This window comes from Carcharhinus amblyrhynchos, chromosome 10, assembly GCF_965287045.1.
Source record: "Carcharhinus amblyrhynchos chromosome 10, sCarAmb.v2.hapA, whole genome shotgun sequence".
Taxonomy (NCBI): Eukaryota; Metazoa; Chordata; class Chondrichthyes; order Carcharhiniformes; family Carcharhinidae; genus Carcharhinus; species Carcharhinus amblyrhynchos.
This window is the reverse complement of record NC_137333.1, coordinates 78,557,327-78,579,962: the sequence shown is the minus strand read 5'-3', so window position 1 is coordinate 78,579,962 and position 22,636 is coordinate 78,557,327. Positions and strand designations below refer to the sequence as shown.

The window sequence follows — 22,636 nt, the reverse complement described above, 5'->3', positions numbered from 1 at the left end:
AATAATTACACAAAACCATTGTCGATTGTCATAAAAACAATCCCATCTGGTTCACTAATGTCCTTTAGGGAAAGAAATCTGTCATCATGGCTGCTGCTGACCGTTGGTGGTGGAGGGAATGAATGTTTGTGAATGTAATGCCAATCAAGTGGGCTGCTCTGTCTTGGATGGTGTTAAGCTTCTTGAGTGTTGTTGGAGCTGCACCCATCCAGGCAAGTCAGGAGTACTCCATCACATTTCTTGTGCCTTGTAGATAGATAGTGGATAGGCTTTGGGGATTCAGGAGGTGAACTACTCGCCACAATATTCCTAGCCTCTGACTTGCTCTCATAGCCATTGTGTTTATGTGGTGAGTCCAGTTGAGTTTCTAGGCAATGGTAACCCCAAGGGTGTTGACAGTGGGGGATTCAGGGGTGGCAACACCACTTAATGTTAAGGGACAGTGGTTAGAGTATCGTTTATCAATGATGTTCATTGCCTGGCATTTGTGTGGCACAAATGTTACTTGCCACTTGTCAGCCCAAGCCTGGGTATTGTCCAGATCTTGTTGTATTTGAACATTGACTGCTTCAGTATCTAAGGAGTCGCGAACATTGTGCAATCATCGGCAAACAATCCCCACTTCTGATCTAATGATGGAGGGAAGGTCATTGGTGATGCAGTTGATGATAGCTGGGCCTAGGTCTCTACCCTAGGTCTCTGCAGGGATTCCTGCAGAGATGTCCTGGAGCTGAAGACTAACTCTCCACAACACAACCATCTTTCTATGTGCTAAGTATGACTCCAACCAGCAGAGAGCTTGCCTCCTGATATCTCTTGATTCCAGTTTTGCTAGGGTTCCTTGATACCTCGCTCAGTCGAATGCAGCCTTGATGTCAAGGTCTGTTACTCTCACCTCTCCTCTGAAATTCAGCTCTTTTGTCCATCTTTGAACAAGGCTCTAATTGGATCAGGAGCTGAGTGATTCTGGTGAAACCGAAATTGGGCGTCACTGAGCAGGTTATTGCTGAGCACTGTTAATGACCCCTTCCATCACTACTGATAATCAAAAGTAGGCTGATTGGGCAGTAACTGGCCAGATTGGATTTATCCTGCTTTTCACCTGGACAATTTTCCACATCGTCGGGTAGATGCCACTGTTGTAATTGTAGTGAAAGAGCTTGGCTAAGTGAGCAGCAAGATCTGGAGCACAAGTCTTCAGTCCTATTGCCAGAATGTTATCAGGGCTTATTGCCTTTGCAGTATCCAGTGCCTCCAACCGTTTCTTGATATCATCCTTTCGGGATTTTTAAAAAGATATTCTTTCATAAGATGCGGCTGTTGCTGTCAAAGCTAGCATTTGTTGCCAATCCCTAATTTGCCTTTGGGTAGACTATTTCAGAGAGTACTTATAGGTCAACGATATTCCTGTGGATCTGGAATCACAAACCAGTTAAGAATGATAGTTTCCTTCCCTAAAGGCCATTAATCAACCAGATGTGTTTTGCAACAATTGTGATCAAAATATTGAAATTAGCTTTCAGTCCCAGATTTTCATTAAATTCCACAAATTCCAAGGTGGAATCTGAACACATATGCCCAGAGTATTAACCTAGACCTTTAGGTTACTGGTCCAGGGGTATTTCCACTACGGCTACTGTATTCCCTAATAATAATAGAACAATGGGATCTGCACAAAATAGAAGAGTTTTAGATAAACAGGTTTACAGTTTTGAGGATAGAAGTGTAACCTGATGGTTCAAAGGGTACTTTTGTATCAAGCTGAGAACTGTGGGAGCTGCAAAGAACAGGATGTGCAACTATGGAGCAAGCATGGGAGTTGATTGAACAGCGTCTGTTGCTACAGCTTGAGCAGACAGTATTCGAAAACAGACCCTTGCATGTTGTGTTCCTGAGAGAATTATGATCCCTGACGGAGGTATGAGTCTTCAGCATTTGTGCCCAAAAAGATTGTGATAAATTAACGCCTGTCCTGTGAGTACGTGAGTGGGAGCATGATCAGTGCCAGTAAGATCTGTACAAGAAGAAGAAACATGGAAACATCGGCAGCAGTAACCCACGACATCAATTGACTTGAGTTTAAGGGCAACTGAAGTTAGGCAGGAGTAGTCAAACCAGGAGGTCATAAAAGCATGGTTAAAACTTTCAGCAACAAATGGGGTGAAGCAAGGGTTGAATGGGAAATATTTTGCAGGTAAAAGAATGGTAGTCTTTGCGAATGAGAGGATTTAGGTTAGAAACTCAGCTCAGGATCAAAACAGAGTACAAATTTGCACATCAGTGCAATTGAGGAGGTGGATGGAATAGATGGCAAGGGTGCAGAGTTTATTTGAGCTATCTGCAGCGACAGTATGACTAAATATTCATTGTGCTCTACATAAATTCTGCTAGTAGTGGAATTATACCATGTTTTAAAAGTGACGTAGTTCATATGGGAAGCCACTATTTTATTTTACTTTTAGTTTACTTTTTTTATGTAACATTTTTATAACATTTTCTACAGTATATTTTTATTAGCATTTTCAAGTGGGATAAACCCTACTGAAGCTTCAGATTTTACATGGGATAAACCTTGCTGAAAGCTTCACTCATGCTGGAACCATGTTACAATATTACATGTGCCACTCTGCTCATCACGTATTCACATTCCGTGCACAATGCATAATCAGAGGTTCGGACTAATCAGTGTTGACCACCTTATGTGATGTGTTTAATTAACCAATGAATGTAAATAGGTGTTCTCTGAAGTAATAATACTGTGTAAGAACAATAGAAAGGAGGGAGACTGATGCCATCTTGTGAGGGGAGGGGGGGTGCGAACGATACTGAAGAAGTGGTGTACATCTTGAATGAATGAACTAATAAACTTTGGCTAAGATCAAGTGTAGTATTGACATGCTGCACTTGGTTGAAGTCATTGGGTTACATTTCAGCTTCATTTGAAGCAATTTTTTAAAGCGGCATCTCCGCCTTTTGGCTAAATGCAAATAAGATCAAGCCTTGGAGGAGGAGCTACACCTACTCCAATCAGCTTGGATCATGTAGATCAAGCCCAAGACAGGTGGTGAGAGCCCTGTCTTGTCAGCTTGGATCGGGAATGTCCCAACTTGTTGGGACTCTGAATTGGGTTTAATTTGACTTGATTGGATTGGAATAAAGTTTAAAAAAAAATAAACTTGTCCAAGACATACAAGGTGTCAGTGAATTCTTGAATCTAACACTCAGCTGCTATCATCTGCTCTAAAATTAGTTGGTGTTTCAATCCATCGATGATCAATTGGATACTGCTATGTTAAATCCTGAAGATTTCCAGTAAATCCTTAAACTGCCTGATGACTTGGAGAAATAACGTAACTAATTTGATATATTTTCACCCAATGCATCAATGCATTCTGAAATAAACAATGCTATAGCAATTAATGTAGTTTAATATCCCAGTGGTCTTATTACTATTTCTTAACATTACATCTAAAATAAATGTTTCTAAACCTTTTAAGTTTAAAAAAAACTATAATACTGCTTGTCCTTTATCCTTTCTGTTCTATTGTCTTTGTCTTTTTATTTCTAGTTTTTACTTTAACTTTGCTTCTATATAAGCTAATCTCATTTATTTATTTTTCCTTTAAAAGTCCCGTTGAAACATAGGGAGCCATTTTCCGACCTTGCTACACCTACTGCAGTTCATGCTTATCCTGGAAAATAGTGTGTGAGCCTCAAAATCAGCTTCATACCCGATGCCAAAAAGTTTGCAATTATGCCAGTCCCTTTCTAATGGTACAAACTGGATTGTACCCAGAAAGGATGCGAGGCCAATTAGCATATTAAAGTAGCAGTTAAATATGCCCATTTGATACCAGATTCTCCCAGTTTCTGGGATTTTCTGATGCTCGGCACAACACGAGAGCATTGAGAATCACTATTGGTCTCCACTAATGGAGAACAGGCATGATGGCCACGCCATTGGGCCCAGCGGCCTTTGAAGCCCTCGAGTGGTCAGGGACATAGCTGGGCAGTGCCCATCATGCAGTTCCCACTAGGCATCCCAGCAGTGCCAGCTGAGCACTGTCAGTGTGGCAGGGACAGTGGCAAGGGGATGGGCCCTGAGTGGGTGCCATGAAGGGAGGCTATGACAGGAAACTGTGCAGAGGGTGGTCATTCAGGGTGGAGCATGAAGGGGGATGTGTCGTGGGTCACGAGAGTGGGGAATACTGAAGTGGGGAGGCATGTGGGGGGGTCAAGAAGAGGGATCCACTGGAAGGACTTCAATGTCATGATGCTGGTGGCATTGGGGAGGGGGCAGGGAAACATAGGGTCCTCTGTGTCCTTGGGTGGAGGAAAGGTATCTCCCAATTCCCTATGATGTTGGGGTGCCCTTCCAAAATGGCGCCTGAGTGCTTTGCAGCTGGGCTCATCAGCATATTTAGGCCCCAGCTCCCCCAGAACCGGCGCACCACTCACCACTCTCCCGAAAAATAACTGAGTGTGGGATGATTGATTCCGGACCACGCCTGACAGACTGGCGAGGATCACTCCGGTATTCTCGCTGTTATGACACATTTTTGGGGGGAAAATTCCACCCAGAATATATTGTTTCTTCTTCAGTTTTGAAAACCTGAAACACTGAAAGTTGATACAATTTCAGTGTGCAGCTTCAATTCTACCTGCATATGTCAACTTATAGAAATATACTACTACCAGAAATATTAGTGTACTAATGCAGAAAATTACACGATCAAGAAAACATTGAACCTATCTTTTTGTAACAATATACTACACTTTCATTAAGGGAAAGAAGCAAAACAGAAGTTAGAACTACCTGGAATCTCCACCTGTATCAATGAAAGGACTTTTAAGAGAAAAATTGGGATCCAACAAAGGGCATCAGAAAGTACTATGAAGAAAAATCTGTAAGCCACTGCAACTTCACTTCGAATATGCCTTTTCATTTCTGGTGTCTGGATTCCAGTTTTATGCATGGAATAAAACATGCTTGAGTAAGAGAAGACAATTATGATGAAGGCAACCAGGTTCAAACCTATCAGAAAAAAAGGAAATGTTGCATAAGTTGGTATCTAAGTAACTATTGCTGATTGTATCTATTTATTTTTCTCTGACATTTTTCCAATGCATTCAAGACATAAGCAAGTGTTCGATTCCCAGCCACTTTCTCATGTTACTGTTAAAACTAGCATTAAGATATTTCTAGCAGCGACACAGGATCACAGAGAAAGCAAACTTATTTGTCTACTAATTGATCATCTGTAGTCTTACAAGGAAACAAAACCAAGGACAATTTGAAATGAGGAATAGTGGCTTGATGCATGATTGAACAGTCCAAAGTCTTGTTCATTGTCTGGAGAATCACTGAGGGAAAATGGACAAGAATACAGCTGCTCGAGATTAACGAACACTGCTTAGGTAGCACAGAACCCGCCACATCTGAGACTCTCTAAGGTGATGAAGATATCCTTCATAGACTGCATGACAAGATAATCCAGATCATGCAGTTGAGGGGCATTAGCACCAGGAGATCCCACTAACCATCATTTTTGCTGGATGCTTCTGTTTCTGCTGCTGTACAATGAACTGTGTTACCTGGCTGATTAGAGACCAGGAGTTGAGCTCTTGATAATTTCCTGATAGGTTGGAGTATTGGGCTACAGTAAATGTCCATAATAAATAGTTTGCTCGATGAACTAAGCTTTTCCATGAATGTACATGAAGATTTGATACTGGTGAAATAAAAGATCCCCGTTTTAGAACATAGGTTTAAAGTTTATTGACTAGTGTTACAAGTAGGCTTACATGAAGTTACTGTGAAAATCCCCTCATCTCCACACTTGGGTGCCTATTCAGTACATCGAGGGAGAATTTAGCATGACCAATGTGCCTAACCAGCACATTTTTTGGATCGTGGGAGGAAACTGGAGCTCCCGGAGGAAAGCCACGCAGACATGAAGAATGTGCAGAATCCGCACAGATAGTGACCACAGCTGGGAATCGTACCCGGGTCCCTGACACCGTGAGGCAGCAGTGCTAACCGCTGTGCTACCGTGGTGCAGTCCTTGTGCTTGAACTTCATGTTACTTTTATCTTTAAGAAATACCTACTCAGCCCCATATTGCATCTCTTGCTTGTTTTACTATCCAGTCATCCCAGCTTAACTTGCCATCCTGTCTCCCTCCATTCCACTTGTTCCTATGAATAGGACATGATGTAAGACTGAGGATCATCACTCTTGATGAGATATTCTCATTTTCTGGCCTCTTTCTGCACTGTAGGGTTTCTATGATTCTATTTATCATCCCTGATTTATGAGGATGTTTGTTTGCTTTTAAAATTCAATTGGCTAAAGTATACTTCTCCATTTCAAATTCCGTTCCCTACATCAACCTTCTCTCTCTCAACTTTTCCTTTCTTGCAATCTTCTTTCTCTCAATTCACTTACTGTATCGATGTCCACTCCTTTCCTTTCCCTTTTACTCTTTCTATGTTTCTTTAAAAAAATAAGATGAGAAAATAAAACATTCTATAGCTTCTGCTCAATTTGTATCTGTCTCTTTAACCCTGTTTGATATTTGTTAGAAATGAGAACCTCTGTGCCACAGGTGTAAACTATTAGCATTAACATTTCTAAATGCCAACAAAACAGGCAGATATAACTAGTTATTTAAATTAAACATTAGCCTGTACAACTATTCTATTTCACTCCTCTCAGCTCCGATGCTCTTTTCTCCATTAGAACAGTGGTTACACTTTGAGAATACTCATTTGTTGCGAGGTGCTTTGTTTGGGACATCTTAAGGTTGTGAAAGGCATTACATAAATGTAGTCTTGCTTTCTCAGTTCATTACATGTTTTGAAGTTTGTAGAATAGGAAATGAAAACTGCAATGAGCTGAATTTAATGATAACCCTATACATTGGTCAGAAAATTGGCCAGTAGAACATAGAACATAGAACATAGAACATTACAGCGCAGAACAGGCCCTTCGGCCCACGATGTTGCACCGACCAGTTACAAAAACAATGACCCACTAGCCTATACCAATCCCTTTTCGTCCATAAACCTATCCAGAGATCTCTTAAACGCCCCCAAACTAGACGCATTTACAACTGCAGCAGGCAGGGCATTCCAATCCCTCACCACCCGCTGGGTAAAGAACCTACCCCTGACATCCGTCCTGTAGCTACCCCCCCTTAATTTAAAGCCATACAACAATGGTCTGCCACAGACATTTTCAGAAGCCCCAGAGACATTAAATACCAATCAGGCAGTTGACTGCTTTCTACCAGGGCTTCTGTGCATTTAAGTAGGGAGGTCCTATCACCAGGAGCTGCCAGCCAATCAAGGGGTTGGATGAACAAGTAAAAAAAGTCATATAAATTCACAGCAGACTTGAGATTAATATTTCTTCAAAATAAAGGTTCAGAATCTCAAATTATATTTGATAAAACTTACAGGAGTTAATAAGCTTTAATTGTTAACTCTGTTTTATTTGGCTAATATACACTAATTAATAACTCCAAAAAAAAGTTGCTGCAGCTTTATGAATTGAAGTAATTGTCAATCATAATGATTGAAATAATGAGTGATACAGTACCTTTGGAAAAAGTTCAGAGGAGCAGGACTAGATTGTCACTGAGTTTCAAAATTCTTTAGTTATCATGAAAGGAAATCAACTCATTTTACAGTAGAAGTCTACAAATTCTAGGAAGATTTGATTGAGGCAGTTAAAATAATATGAGGACAATTTGAAGTGAATACATTAGGTAAAACCAGTTTTGGGAAATCTAGAGCACTATGCCTTTTTAAACAAAAATGAAAGCTGTTGGACCAGTTTGTTAAGTATGTCAAGAGGGAGATGGACATGGCCATGGCTAAAGGGATCAAGGGGAATGGAGAGAAAGCAGGAGTGGAATAATGAAAGTGCATGATCAGCCATGATTATATTGAATGGTGGTGCAGGTTCATAGGGCCAAATGACCTATTCCTGCATGTATTTTCTATGTTTCTTTGCTTCTATGTATCGCCCAGAATATTACATGGTTGCTATTGGGTGATGTGGTACGTATGGGGGAAGCTGTAGTGTTTAACTGCAATTTAAGCTGGTTAGAATCATACTGGCATAAAGGAAGATGGTTGTGGTGACTGGATGTCAATTATCACAGTTCCAGGATTTCATTGCATGGGTTCCTCAGGTCAGTGTCCTAGATCCAATCATCTTCAGCTGCTTCATCAATGACCTTCCTTCCATCCTAAGGTCAGAAGTGGGGATGTTTGTCAATGACTACACAATGTTCAGTTATCATTCATGACTCCTCAGATTCTGGAGCAGTCCATGTCCAAATGCAGCAAGATCTGGACAATATCAAGGCTTGGGCTGACAAGTGGCAAGTAATATTCATGCCAAAAGACAAAATCCTGGAAAATCTCAGCAGGTCTGGCAGCACCTTTAAGGAGAGGAAAGAGTTGACATTTTGAGTTCAGATGACCCTTTGTCAAAGCTAAAAGGCACAGAAGGTGGGAGATATTTATACTGTAGGGTGAAGGAATGAAAGATGAGTCATAGCCACAGAAACCAGGGGAAAAAACTGCTAATGGCTGTCTACAGAGAGAATAAAGGGTGTGAATGGCCAAACAGCAGCTGAGCTAAAATGAGGGAGCCATACTATTCATGCCACACTAGTGCCAGGCAATAACCAACTTTAACAACAGAGGATCTAACCACTGCCCCTTGACATTATTAGCATTTCCGTCGTTGGATCTTCCACTATACCATTGACCGGAAACTGAACTGGACTAGCCAAATAAATACTGTGGCTACCACAACAAGTCAAAGACTAAGAATCCTGCAGTGAGTATACCACCTACAAGATACACTGCAGGAACTCACCAAGATTTCTTAGGTAGCACCTTCAAAACCCATGACCACTACACATGAGGAGAAAAGCAGCAGATACCTGGGAACACCATCATCTGGAGGTTCCCCTCCCAGTTAATCACCATTCTGACTTGAAAATATATTGCTGTTCCTTCATTGTGGCTAGGTCTAAATCCTGGAACTCACTCCCAAACAGCACTGAGGGTGTACCTACACTTCAAGGATTGTAACAGTTCAAGAAGGCTTCTCACCAGCATCGTCTTAAGGGCAACTAGGGATGGGCAATAAATGCTGGTCTAGCCAGTGACACCCACATACCTTAAACAAATAAAGTGAGTGTTTGAGATAGAATTAAATGAATCAGCTAGTCTTTTCCTGTGCATCATTTTGTTCACAATTAAGTTGAAAAGGAGATGGTGGTATCATGATAATGCTACTAGACTAGGAAGTTGGAGCACAAGACTAATGGTCTAGGGTTCACATCTTACCACAATAGCTGGTAGAATTTAAATTAAATTAATGAAAATATCTGGGACTCAAAACTAGTCTTAGTTATTGTGCCATGGAATTATTGATTGTTATAACCCATTTATCAAGAAAGTAGATGAGGGTTGTGCAGTTGATGTTGTCTACATGGACTTTAGCAAGGCCTTTGACAAGGTACAGCATGGTAGGTTGTTGCATAAAGTTAAATCTCATAGGATCCAGGGTGAGATATCTAAATGGATACAAAATTGACTTCTTGACAGAAGCCAGAGGGGGGTTGTAAAAGGTTGTTTTTCAAACTGGAGCCCTGTGATCAGCGGTGTGCCTCAGGGATAGTGCTGGGCCCACTGTTATTAGTCATTTATATTAATGATTTGGATGAGAATATAGGAGTAAGTTTGCAGATGACACCAAAATTGCTGGCATACTGGACAGTGAAGAAACCTATCTCCAATTGCAACGGGATCTTAATTAATTGAGCCAGTGGGCTGATGAATGGCAGACGGAATTTAATTTAGACGAATTCAAAGTGATGCATTTTGGTAGATTAAACCAGGGCAGGACTTACTCAGTTAATGGTAGGGCGTTGGGGAGAGTTACACAACAAAGAGATCTAGGGATACATGTTTGTAACTCCTTGAAAGTGGAGTCACAGGTGGACAGAGTGGTGAAGAAGGCGTTCGGCATGCTTGGTTTCATTGGTCAGAACATTGAATACAGGAGTTGGAATGTCTTGTTGAAGTTGTACAAGACATTGGTAAGGCCACAATTGGAATACTGTGCGCAGTTCTGGTCACCCTATTATAGAAAGGACATTATTAAACTAGAAAGAGTGCAGAAAAGATTTACTAGGGTGCTACCAGGACTTGATGATTTGAGTTTTAAGGAGAGATGGATAGACTGGGACTTTTTTCTCTGGAGTGTAGGAGGCTGAGGGGTGATCTTATAGAGGTCTATAAAATAATGAGTGGCAGAGATCAACTAGATAGTCAATATATTTTCCCAAAGGTAGAGGAGTCTAAGAATAGGGGGTATAGGTTTATGGTGAGAGGGGAGAGATACAAAAGTGTCCAGAGGGACAATTTCTTCACACTGAGAGTGATGAGTGTCTGGAACAAGCTGCGAGAGGTACTAGAGATGGGTACAATTTTGTCTTTTAAAAAGCATTGAGATAGTTACACAGGTAAGATGTGTATAAAGGGATATGGGTGAAATGCAGGCAATTGAGATTAGCTTAAGGGTTCAAAAAAAAGAGTGGCATGGACAAGTTGGGCCAAAGGGTCTGTTTCCATGCTGTAAACCTCTATGACTCTGTCTGGTTCACTAATGTCCTTTAGGAAAAGAAATCTGTCAGTACCCGGTCTGGCTTACATGTGACCTCCAGAACTACCTATGGGGTTGACTCTTATCTGCCTTCTGAAATGGCCTAACAGCCACTCAGTTGACCTAACTGCTACAGAAAGATTTAAGAAGGTGGCTTACTGCACCTCTTCAAGGGCAATTAGGGATATGCAACAGATGCTGTCCTTGCCAGTGATACCCAAGTGCCATGAAGGAATTATAAAAGTGAACAATTTCGCATATTTGCTGGTGCTTGCATAGTTTGACTCCTTTTCCAAAGCCAGCGACCTAGGTGACAACCAAATTATCTGTAAGTCAGTTGTTTTGATTTAAGCAGAGGATATGAATTGGGCAGTTGAGTTAGAAGTCTTTGTTATATTATTGAACACTATTAAATTCAGGCTAGGTAAAATGTTAAATTTTTGACAGTTAACACAAAGCAACAATTATTGTATGTTGCTGTGTTCTGTTGCTTTATAAATATCTAATTTTTCTCCATGAAATGAGAGCAGGGATAGAATGTTTTGGGCCCCTAGAGGGAGGAACGAAAAGGTGATTGGGTGCAGGAGGTCCACTTACAGATGTCAATTGAGAGATAAATGTTGTAAGAAGTCTCACAACACCTAGGTTAAAGTCCAGCAGGTTTATTTCGCACTAGTTTTCAGAGTCTCAGGCTCCTTCATCAGGTGAGTGCGGACTTGTGTTCACTAACAGGTCACATACAGACGCAGACTCAATTTACAAGATAACGGTTGGAATGCAAATCTTTACAGGTAATCAAGTCTTAAAGGCATAGACAACGTGAGTGGAGAGAGGGCCAAGCACAGGTTAAAGAGGTATGAATTGTCTCCAGCCAGGACAGTTAGTGAGATTTTGCAAACCGAAGCAAGTTGTGGGGGTTACAGATTGTGTGACATGAACCCAAGATCCCAGTTGAGGCTGTCTTCATGTGATCTTTGGGTAAGCATTCTCCAAGGCAGCCTTCATGACACACGACAACACAGAATCGCTGAGCAGAAACTGATAGCCAAGTTCCGCACACATGAAGATGGCCTCAACCGTGACCTTGGGTTTACATCACATATCAAAAATAGTTTATATCTATAACCCCCACGACTTGCTTGGGCTTGCAAAATCTCACTAACTGTCCTGGCTGGAGACAATACACACTCTTTAACCTGTTCTTGGCCCTCTCTCCACTCACATTGTCTGTACCTTTAAGACTTGATTATGTATAAAGACTTGCACTCCAACCATTATCTTGTAAATTGAGTTTGTGTCTGTATATGACCTGTTTGTGAACACAAGTCCTCACTCACCTGATGAAGGAGCCTGAGGCTCCAAAAGCTAGTGCCATTTAAACCTGTTGGACTTTAACCTGGTGTTGTGAGACTTCTTACTGTGCTTACCCCAGTCCAATGTTGGCATCTCCACATCACAGATAAATACTGGTCAGGGCAATAGGAGAAATCATCTGCTCTTTTTCCAATAGTTCCACAACATATTTTATCATCATTGGAAAAGTCATAAAAAATGGAGCTCTGACAGTGTATCATCCCCTCAGTATTGCATTGCAGTGTTAGCTTTAATGTTATTTTTTAGATCTCACAGGTTCGTGCCGTGGAATACCTTATTTTGCCTTACTATTTAACATGATATATAGTTTGCTGCCCCAATAATAGATTGTGAAGTGCAAATATTAGCCATATTTGAGAATCTTTGCTTTAATTTCAATTTATTGTTGGTATGGACATTTATTTTAGGCACATTATTTACTTATTAAAAATACACACAAATGAATAATGATAAAAAGGAAAACTAGCCTATTACAAAAGCTGGAAATTGAATTGAAATTGAATTTGTTTGAGAATTTTTGCATTGCTTGTGTCCTGCACATTTTGCCCACTGTATTATTTCCACTGTCCTAAACAGACAATAAAATGAATCATTAAAATATTATAAATTCATACCAAGGAATATTCCGATAGAATAGCCTTTTGCAGCATCCTTTTCAACTTGGTCTGCATGAAGCGGAAAACAAACTCCATTTCTTCCATAGTAGTTCCCAAATATTTCTTCATTCCAGAGCGGAATTATAGCAATAGAGAATCCAATAAACCAAATTGTAATGAGTGTTATCAATGTCTGGTACTTCCCTGGTTTGACATTACTGAATGGAAAAACAATGACGATGTACTTCTCCAGACTCAGATAAGTCAGTAAGAGAACTGAGACCTCAGTAGAAAGCATGGCCAGAAATCCTATCATTCGACACTGGATACTGTTCATCCATAACTGTGCATGTCTGTTATATTCTCCACGGTATTTGACATCAAAAATTCCAACAAAGAATAGATACACTCCCATCAGGCAATCAGCACCTTGTATATAAAAAAGGGAGATATACATTTTTCAAATAATAGGTATTTGCATTTTGTCATCATATCATCAGTTATAATTTTAGTAAAATGAAAGGAATTGTACAAATTTTCATTATTTAGCTATCTAGATACATTGGGTTGATTAACTGTGTCTTGTGATCTAAGAACAATTGTCCCCCGAGCACAAAACAGAGTGTTGGCAACTGTTGATGCTGGGTCTCTCACTCTAAACTTATAAACTTCTCAGTATTAACTGGGCCTCCCCTTAGAGAGAGGAGAATCAAATGCCTGCACTTGCAGGTGAAGGATAAGTTCTCCTGTAGTATTGAAGTGGGAGGAGGCATATCCAAATTTGCACAGCTGATAGAGCTGTTCTCTGCCAAAACTGCTCACTCCATGGTTAAATTAAGTGATTTCTTAACACATATTGATTTAAATTATTTTGAAAAATATTGACATATTTTAAAATATGTGTAGGGGTCGTGACCATTGCTGGCATGGCCAGCATGCAAGACCATCCCTAATTGCCCTTGCAAAGGTGGTGGTGAACACTGCCCTCAATATGATGTGGATACACCCATGTATAATCACTAGAATGTTGATGGTAAGGGATTCAGTGATTTTAGTGATAATGAATGTCCAAGGAAGATGGTTAGATTCTCACTTGTTGAAGATGGTCATTATCTGACAGTTGTGTGACATGAATGTGACAGTGGTGGCTCATTGTTGTAGACGTAAATGGTGGCTCATTGGTGCAAGTGTATGATCCTTACTTTGGCTGTTGCAAACAGTGAGTTTGTGAGAGATTCTGGGTTCAAATCCTGGGTGAGTCCTCATTTCGTGGTGGCACGGTGGCACCGTGGTTAGCACTGCTGCCTCACAGCACCAGAGTCTTGGGTTCAATTCTGGCCTCGGGTCACTGTCTGTGTGGAGTTTACACAATCTCCCTGTGTCTGCATGGGTTTCCTCTGGGTGCTCCGGTCTCCCTCCATAGTCCAAAGATGTGCGGATTAGATTGATTGGCCATGCTAAATTGTCCATTAGTATCAGGGGGATTAGCAGGGTAAAATGCATAGGGTTGCAGGAATAGGACCTGGATGGGATTGTGGTTGGTGCAGACTTAATGGGCCAAATGGCCTCCTTCAGTACTGCAGAGGTTCTATGATTTTATGAACATTATTTGTCACTAACCAGCGTAAATCTTATTTCCAGGCCTTGCTGCATGCAAAAGTAGACTACTTCATTGTCTGAGCAGTTACAAATGGAACTGAATACTGTGGAATCATCAGTGAACATCCCCATTTCTAACCTTATGATGAGCACAGAATATTGAGGAAGCAGCTGAATGTAGTTGGGCATCACTGGTTAGGCCAGCATTTATGGCCCATCCCTAATTGTCCTTGAGAAGGTGGTGATGCCTTTTGAACTTGGTGAGTTCCTGCAGTGCGTTTTGTAGATGGTATACACTACTGCCATTGTGCGTCAGTGGTAGAGGGAATGAATGGTTGTGGATGGGATGTCAATTAAGTAGGCTGCTTTTTCCTGGAAAGTGTCAAGCTTCTTGATCATTGTTGGAGTTGCACTCATCCAAACAAATGCTACCTTGATGCTGTCATGTCATCTCTGGAATTCAGCTTTTTTGTCCATGTTTGGACCTAGGGATGAATGAGCCCTGGAGTTGAGTGGTACTGGCACAACCACAGAGAATTGAGAGGAGAGGGTATTGGTGAGGAGGGTTAAGGGCTGGGGGAGTGGAGTCATCTGGAAATCTATAATCCTGTAACAATATGGGGCAAAATTTTTTGATAGGACCTGAAGCATAAACAGGGAATGCATGCTGGCTGATCACAGCAGCCTGGCAGCTGTTAAACAGCCCGAGGTGAATTAATTGACTTAAGATGGGACTTCTTGTCCTAGGGTGGCATGGTGGCACAGTGTCAGGAATCTTGGTAAAATTCCTTGGGTGACTTTCCATTGAAGTTTGCATGTTCTCCCTGTACCTGAGTGGATTTTCTTTGGGTGCTCCAGTTTCCTCTCACAGTCCAAAGGTGTGCAGGTTAGGTGGATTATGCGGGGTGTTACAAGGATAGGGCCTGGGGTGGGGCTGGGTAAGGTGCTCTTTCTGAAAGTCAGTGCAGACTCAATGGCCTCCTTCTGCATTGCATTTCTGCCCTTCACTGGATCATGCCTCAGGGAGCAACCGACCAAGCAGATTGACCTGCAGCTCAGAAGTTCCAGGAACACTACTGGCAGCAATGGCCAGGGCTGGGATTGCATGTAGTTCCCAGATTCTGAGTCCAGAGTCCTGGATGAGATAAGTGCAGGTGATATCATGGTAGCTTGAGGGGGTCTGGCGAGAAGGGAATAGGGAGGTCAGGGAGGGAGGGAGCATGCACCTGTGGGAGCTCTTTTCCTGAGGCCCAAGTATGGTAACCTGCCAAGCTTCCCACCATTGCTTCTGAATTCCTCTCTGAATTGAGACTGTGCAGGAAATGGCCCTTGTGGTCAATAACTGGCCACTTAAGGGCTTCAATTGGTGCAAGGACCACATTCACATAAGATTGCAGACAGACCCAGTTGCAAACCTGCCTGGAGGGGACTGTAGAATTCTGCTGATTGTAGGCAGATGCTCCCTTCCCTTTAGATTATTGCCTAATTCAGGCTCATGCAGTGTTTCATAGATTGGACCGGTTCTCAGCCCAAAGTCTTACGATGACCCCATTTACACAATTTAACTGGTTTGTATTCCCATTTGCTTTTGCAGTATCATCTTTCAAAGTTATTCCAAGTTCTTGTGAGAATGTGAATGTAGAAACTTTCAACTGAGAGGGTCCCTACCACTAGCTATCTACCACTAGCTACCTACCACTAGCTAAACGTACACCTCCTCCAATGTGGTGCCCTTGTGAGGGTGAATAGAGGTTTAATCTTTTACAAAATCACATACTAATGTTTACAGGTCCTAATTATTTTGGTCCTTTCCACGTCAGTTCCATTAAGATGTAACAGAGGTATGCCAGAATATCAGATCGAATATTAATAACAGAAGGATAATGTGACAAATCTGCAAACGAGAAAGTATAACTGCTTTTTTTTTTGCAATGCACTATTAACTTCAAGAAAGAAATTTTACTTACAACATAAAATTTTTATAGACATTGCATGCAGTTTGTTTTCAGCTCTAATAAGTGACCTCATAAAAATGACGAAAAGGTTTCCAAAGCAAGTGAGACAAGCTATGACCCAGACAAATACTCTGAGGATGATGTTTGCTAGTAGGTCTTCAAAGGAGGATATGCCATCTGTATTTGGTTGACAACTGCGTACACGAATAGAATATGCACAGTACTGAAACTTATTGAAGTATCTGTGAAGAAAAATAGCACAAACCACATTGTAGTCATAAGATGATGTTAATAAGGGTATAACAAGTAAGGATGAAAAAGCTGGTGAAATTCAGCAGGTCAGGCAGGATCTGTGGAGAGAAACAGAGTTAACGTGCAAGGTGGATGACATGGTGAGTTTTTGCAGCTATTTTGTTCATACTTCAAACTTACAGTTTATTTTTAATATAACAAGTAAGGTAGTTTAATTGAAATTAGCATGGAATCATTAGGAATGATGGGAAAGAATCGACTGCAGGAATTTCTATGGGCAAGGAATTCCTTTGGTAGTTCTCCCAATCAGCCATTGTCATTTTAATGCAAGACAGGTGGAAAGCCCATAAGGTGCATGAAGAGTTTTTGCCAATCTTCCACCATAATTACAGGGCACCAATTGCAAGCATGCCTGGGGTAATTCCTAACTTTTTCCTCAATCGCCATTTCTCATGTTTACAGCAAAAATAAAACAAGCAAGCACAACATTGTGGTCACTCTAAACTGAACAAATTGACACAATTGAAGGAAACAATAGATTATTTATTCAGAGGTAAGTATCTGAAAGGCATTTGGAGGGTTCACAAAGTGATTTGTATGTAACATTGTTAGGAAATCATATCAAAGTGCAAACATGAGGAATGTGTTCTGGTGGTTGTATTGTTCCAGAAAAACAAACTATTTTAAAATGGAAATTGTAGAAAGGCTGTTGGCTGAATTGATGGAACAAATGTTTTGGATATACTGATTAGCCTAACAACACAGTGAAAAGATGTTTACCTAAGGCAAGCTGATAACAATGGAAGCTAGAATGTTAAAAGTTAAAGCAAAGATGGTAAAAGTTCAAAAGAGAAGATGGGAGTGAATTTCAAACTTACATTCTAAAAAGTGGGAGGTGGGCTCAGATGGATCTCTGGTTGGGGGGTGTGGGTGGTGGAGAGGGGGAAGGATGGACTTGGGAAAATCTCCAACACCACCCCCCCCCCCAACCAGAGATCCATCTGAGCCCGTACCCCTCCTCCGGCGGATGCCAGCGGAAGGCCAGGAAGGTGCTGCAGGCTCTCCAATGACTGCAGGTCATAAGGATGGTGCAAGGAGATCAGCGATCGAGGTAGGTTGGGGATATGCTCTGCCGAGGGGGCCCTGCCTCCCAGGGGGGTCCGATCGTAACTTATCCCCACCCCACCCCCCGACGCCCCCCGGCCGGCTCTCTCTGCTGTTTTTTTCTTTCACACCCGGGCGCGCTGTTTCAGATTTTTTTCTAACTGCGCATGCACAGTTCAGAGCTCCAATTGTTCCGACAGCGCTAAGCCCCTCCCACAGTGCGGACCGGATTGGAGCCAGCAAAAAGCATATGGGCACGCTGGAACGAGGATTCCGGGCTCAGATCCGTTTTACGCCCGGATCCGGCCCTTAGCCTCCAATTGGTAAAATCGGGCCCAATAGCAAGCTATGTCTTAAGACAAAGACTTTTTCACTTTTATGTCCAATCTTCTTTCTTCTTGAACAAACTGGCCCAAAAGTTGGCCATACACATTCAAAGACACCGCTTGGTGAGCACCAACAAGCCACTGACACAGAAAAACATATCGTGAGAGAAAGTAATAGTGATGTTGAGGAGGAACAATAGAGTCAGGAACTAAGCATTGGTGCTGAAAATTAATGAAATTGGAGGTTGATGACAAATCAGCATGTATGTCAAACTGAGAGTAAATCCTGAATTGTATGATACCTAGAATTTGACAGCATAGTTTTCAGCAGAGGCTTTTAGAGCACAAGACTGCATTCTTCAAATATTTGTCTCAAATTTAAAACACTACAGGAAAGTATAGTTAGGGCTAACAAATGATTATATCTGAAGTCCACTATAATTGAGCACATGACAACACCTTTGACATCTAGAATAAAGATTTCAGTTCTGCAGGTCAGAAACAGACTAGCAACCTCTCTCTTTATTGCCCTCACTGATACTATGAAAATCTTGAGGACAAAATCCAAGAAATAATTGTAGCCTGAGTAACTCTTACTTGAGAGAATGATTCATAAGAACATAAGAACATAAGAAATAGGAGCAGGAGTAGACCATCTAGCCCTTCGAGCCTGCCCCGCCATTCAATAAGATCATGGCTGATCTGTCGCTGCTTAGTTCCACTTTCCCGCCATCTCCCCATAACCCTTAATCCCCTCTCTTATCAAAAACCCATCAACCCGCGTCTTAAAAATATTTAGCGAGGCAGCCTCCACCACTTCAACGGGCAGAGAATTCCAGAGATTCACCACCCTTTGAGTGAAGAAGTTCCTCCTCAACTCCGTTCTAAACCGCCCCCCCTTTATCTTGGGGCTGTGCCCCCTAGTCCTACTATCCTTTCTGAGCGGGAAGAGTCTCTCCACCTCTCTCCTATCCATCCCATTCATCATCTTATACGTCTCAATGAGATCTCCCCTCATTCTTCTAAACTCTAACGAGTACAAGCCCAGTTTATTCAGCCTCTCCTCATAGCTCAACCCCTTCAACTCCAGTATCAGCCTAGTAAACCTCCTCTGCACTCCCTCCAAGGCCAAAATATCTTTGCGCAGGTGCGGCGCCCAAAACTGCACACAGTACTCCAGCTGCGGCCTCACCAATGCCCTATACAGCTGCAGCAAGACCTCCCTACTTTTATATTCAATCCCCCTCGCTATGAAGGCCAGCATCCCATTCGCCTTCCTGACCACCTGCTGCACCTGCAAGCTGGGTTTTTGCGACTCATGCACAAGGACCCCGAGGTCCCTCTGCACCGTCGCCTGCTGCAGTTTTTCGCCCCGTAAGTAATAGTCCTTCCTACCATTCTTCCTACCAAAGTGGACCACCTCACACTTGCCAACATTAAATTCCATTTGCCATTTCCTGGCCCATTCGCCCAGCCTATCTAGATCCTTCTGTAGACTCTCCACACCCTCCGCACAATTTGCCGTTCCCCCAATCTTGGTGTCATCAGCAAATTTCGACACCCTACACTCGGTTCCCTCCTCCAGATCATCTATATAAATGGTAAAAAGCTGAGGCCCCAGCACCGACCCCTGGGGCACTCCACTAGTCACCATCCGCCAATCCGAATAGCACCCGTTGACCCCCACTCTCTGCCTCCTATTTGACAACCAATCCTCTATCCACGCTAACACCCTACCCCCAACTCCATGTCCCTCGACCTTCTGCAATAACCTCTTGTGACGTACTTTGTCAAACGCCTTCTGAAAATCAAGAAAGACCACATCCACCGGCTCTCCTCTATCCACTGCCCTAGACACATCCTCATAGAACTCCAGTAAATTTGTCAGACACGACTTCCCTTTAATGAAACCGTGCTGCGTCTGCTCTATCAAGCAATTCCCTTCAAGATGCCTCGCAATTTCCTCCTTAATGACAGATTCTAACATTTTACCTACCACAGACGTTAAACTAACCGGCCTATAATTCCCCGCCTTTTGCCTGGCACCCTTCTTAAACAACGGTGTAACATTAGCCGTTTTCCAATCATCCGGCACTTCCCTGGAATCCAACGACGTCTGGAAAATAACCACCAAGGCATCCACTATCACCTCCGCCATTTCTTTCAGAACCCTCGGATGCATTCCATCCGGTCCTGGGGACTTGTCCACAATCAGCCCCTCCAGTCTGTCGAGATTCCAAGACCTTATTGTTGTCTATGTTTTTACACTGAATGGGGAGTTTGTGACTGTACCCATGAGCAGTGCCTTTCATTGAGTAACATATGAACAATTTACAACATGCACAAATGGCAAGTAGGTACAGCTTCTGAATGCAAAGAGCCCTTAGCAAAGAATATGTCAGGTTTCTCTATAGATATAGGTATGGTTTGCAGTATTTTTTGTAACTCACTAGTCTATAAAGCATGCAACATTGCTGTTCTTCAGGGTTCACAACAATACTGCACACAAACTACCAAAATGTCGCTCGTAATACAGAAATAGCTAATGCAGCAGCAAAATAATTTAATCAAATGTATCTTAAGCAAAAACTTCAAAATTTATTAATTTTAATGAGGTAGATCTTTCATCCAAATTAATCTTAGATGACTGGCATGTAAATACCTTTTCCATGTTGAAGTCCAAGCCTAATTAGCATTGGGGTGGTCAGAACACAGTGAAAGGAAAATCTGAGTCCTGGGACAACTCATTAGTTGTAGGACATTGCCATATCAATAAACATGGCCTGATTCCAGGCCAGAAAAAAAAACATAGTAGCTGGTGTAGTTGCAGAGAGGTATAGGCTAAGAAACAATAGAGTAAAAGATTATTTTTGTGGTGTTTAAAGAAGCAGTCGAGCCTCTGGCCCAACAAATGTAAATGAGTCAATAACAGAAAATGCTGGAAAATCTCAGAAGATCTGATAGTATTTGTGGAGAAAGTAGAGTTAACATTTTGAGTCTGCATGGCCTGCTGAGGTTTATCAGTATTTTTTGTTTTTGTTTCAGACTCCAGCATCAGCAGTAATTTGCTTTAATAAATATAAATAAGTACCCATCTGAGGGATTCTCTTCAGCTGGACTGCCAGCTGATACTGGACAGAGTGTGTGCAGAGTCCTAAAATGCTATATATCATTGGACTTCAATTTAAATACCTAAATGAACTTTATTTGCAAAAGGTGGCCCAATCTACCTATTTCAATTATGATAGAAAAAAACAACAGTAAACAATAGGTTGTATGAATTTCCCTGCATTTTGGAGTGCCATCCTCCCATTTCTGGCAGACAAGCTGCATCAGAATTCTCTCCAAATATACCTTGCTATCTTCCAATATTTCTTGTGAAAATGAAGTGTCTGGCGTCTAGAGGTTAAACCAGCAATATGACTGACTCTTGTAACATCCCTTGTGGATGTCTTATGGCATAAAAGTTAGGGGTAATGTTAACCTTTGTGTCACTGGGTTGTGCAAAATTGACAATAAGAGAATTTCTTTTTGCATGAAGCATAATAATTCATTGGATTTGGATGTTTTTTCTGTCCCCATTTTTATTCTAGTGTCATCATCAGTCTAGAAGAATCTTGGGCTGTTTTGTGAATAATTATAAACTTCATCAAGGAAACAGACATACTTATCATACATGTCTGTACGTTAGCCTCAAATACAGTTGGACTTCTGCAAAAATGGCTGAAGTCCTGCTGCTGTGAGATCAGGGCAAGCATATTCCTGGCAGAGGTCCCCACCAGGGGTGTCATGCCTATTAAAGATGGTGACCTTCCCAACTAGAGCTGCTGGTCCAATCATACTGTAGTAGTTCAGCTGCCTCACCACTAGCAGTGGCTCGTGCTACGGCTGCAGTGTGAGGCGAGGGCCTCTCTATGACTGAGGCACCCTTGGCAAGAGTATGTGAGGATGGGGGACACCTGAGCTTGTGATTGGGGAATGGAATTGGGTGTCATGAGATGTAGGCAGCACTGTTGCTGCAGGGGCAGCTTTGCCACCATTGGGTCCCTCTAAGGTTATGGAGTGCCCACAAGAGAGTGTATCCACCCCTGAACCCACCAGGAAGTTGCCAGGTTTCCCTGAATTGTCTTCCTAAGTGGCAGCAGCCTGCAGAGTTGGGAAGCAGCCCTTAATTGATCATTAAAATAACTTAATTGGACTCTGGACTGGTGGTCTATTTGCTATTTTTCTGGTGGGAAGATGTAAGGCCTAATGTGTCTCCTTTGTCCCATCTATTACACCTGCAGCTCCGCTTTTGAAAGCCCATCAGTGCACCAAGTTCTTGTTTTCTCTTCAAAAATGCATTTACAAATTTTGGGATGAATCATTCTACAGCAATCTCAACAAATATTTTAACTCATTAAAAAAAGCATTACTACTTTCTAATGCATGTTTAATGATACATTAAAAGCTGTTGTATTTAGCTAAGACAACATACAATGTGGCGAATCTTCAGCTGTTTACTTACATATGTTCTAAGCTTGTCATGGACTTAAACATTCGGCTTTCTATGTTTGTGATTTCTATTCCTTTAAGACTGCTGTTAAAGGAAAATAGGGAGAAAAACTAAGTTAAATACTAGACAGGTCATTAAGTTTAAAAAAAAGCAAAATGCTAGAAACATTTATTTATTGTGGTGTCCGAAAATATTTTTTATGTAAAAAAAATTAAAAATGTATAAAGAAGTATTAAACTTCT

The 22,636-nt window shown here is 41.7% G+C and overlaps 1 protein-coding gene across 1 annotated transcript in view; it reads right to left on the bottom strand.

The window, feature by feature from the left end:
• LOC145349410 (relaxin receptor 1-like) overlaps nt 1-22,636 on the bottom strand; it is a 102,104-nt gene that overhangs the window by 18,638 nt on the left and 60,830 nt on the right. The window contains exons 14-17 of the mRNA XM_080197937.1: nt 22,407-22,478; nt 16,230-16,459; nt 12,682-13,092; nt 4,817-5,035 (exon numbers count right to left, since the gene is read on the bottom strand). Of these exons, the coding sequence (XP_080054063.1) occupies nt 4,817-5,035; nt 12,682-13,092; nt 16,230-16,459; nt 22,407-22,478 (932 nt within the window). The remainder of the gene's footprint in view (nt 1-4,816; nt 5,036-12,681; nt 13,093-16,229; nt 16,460-22,406; nt 22,479-22,636) is intronic.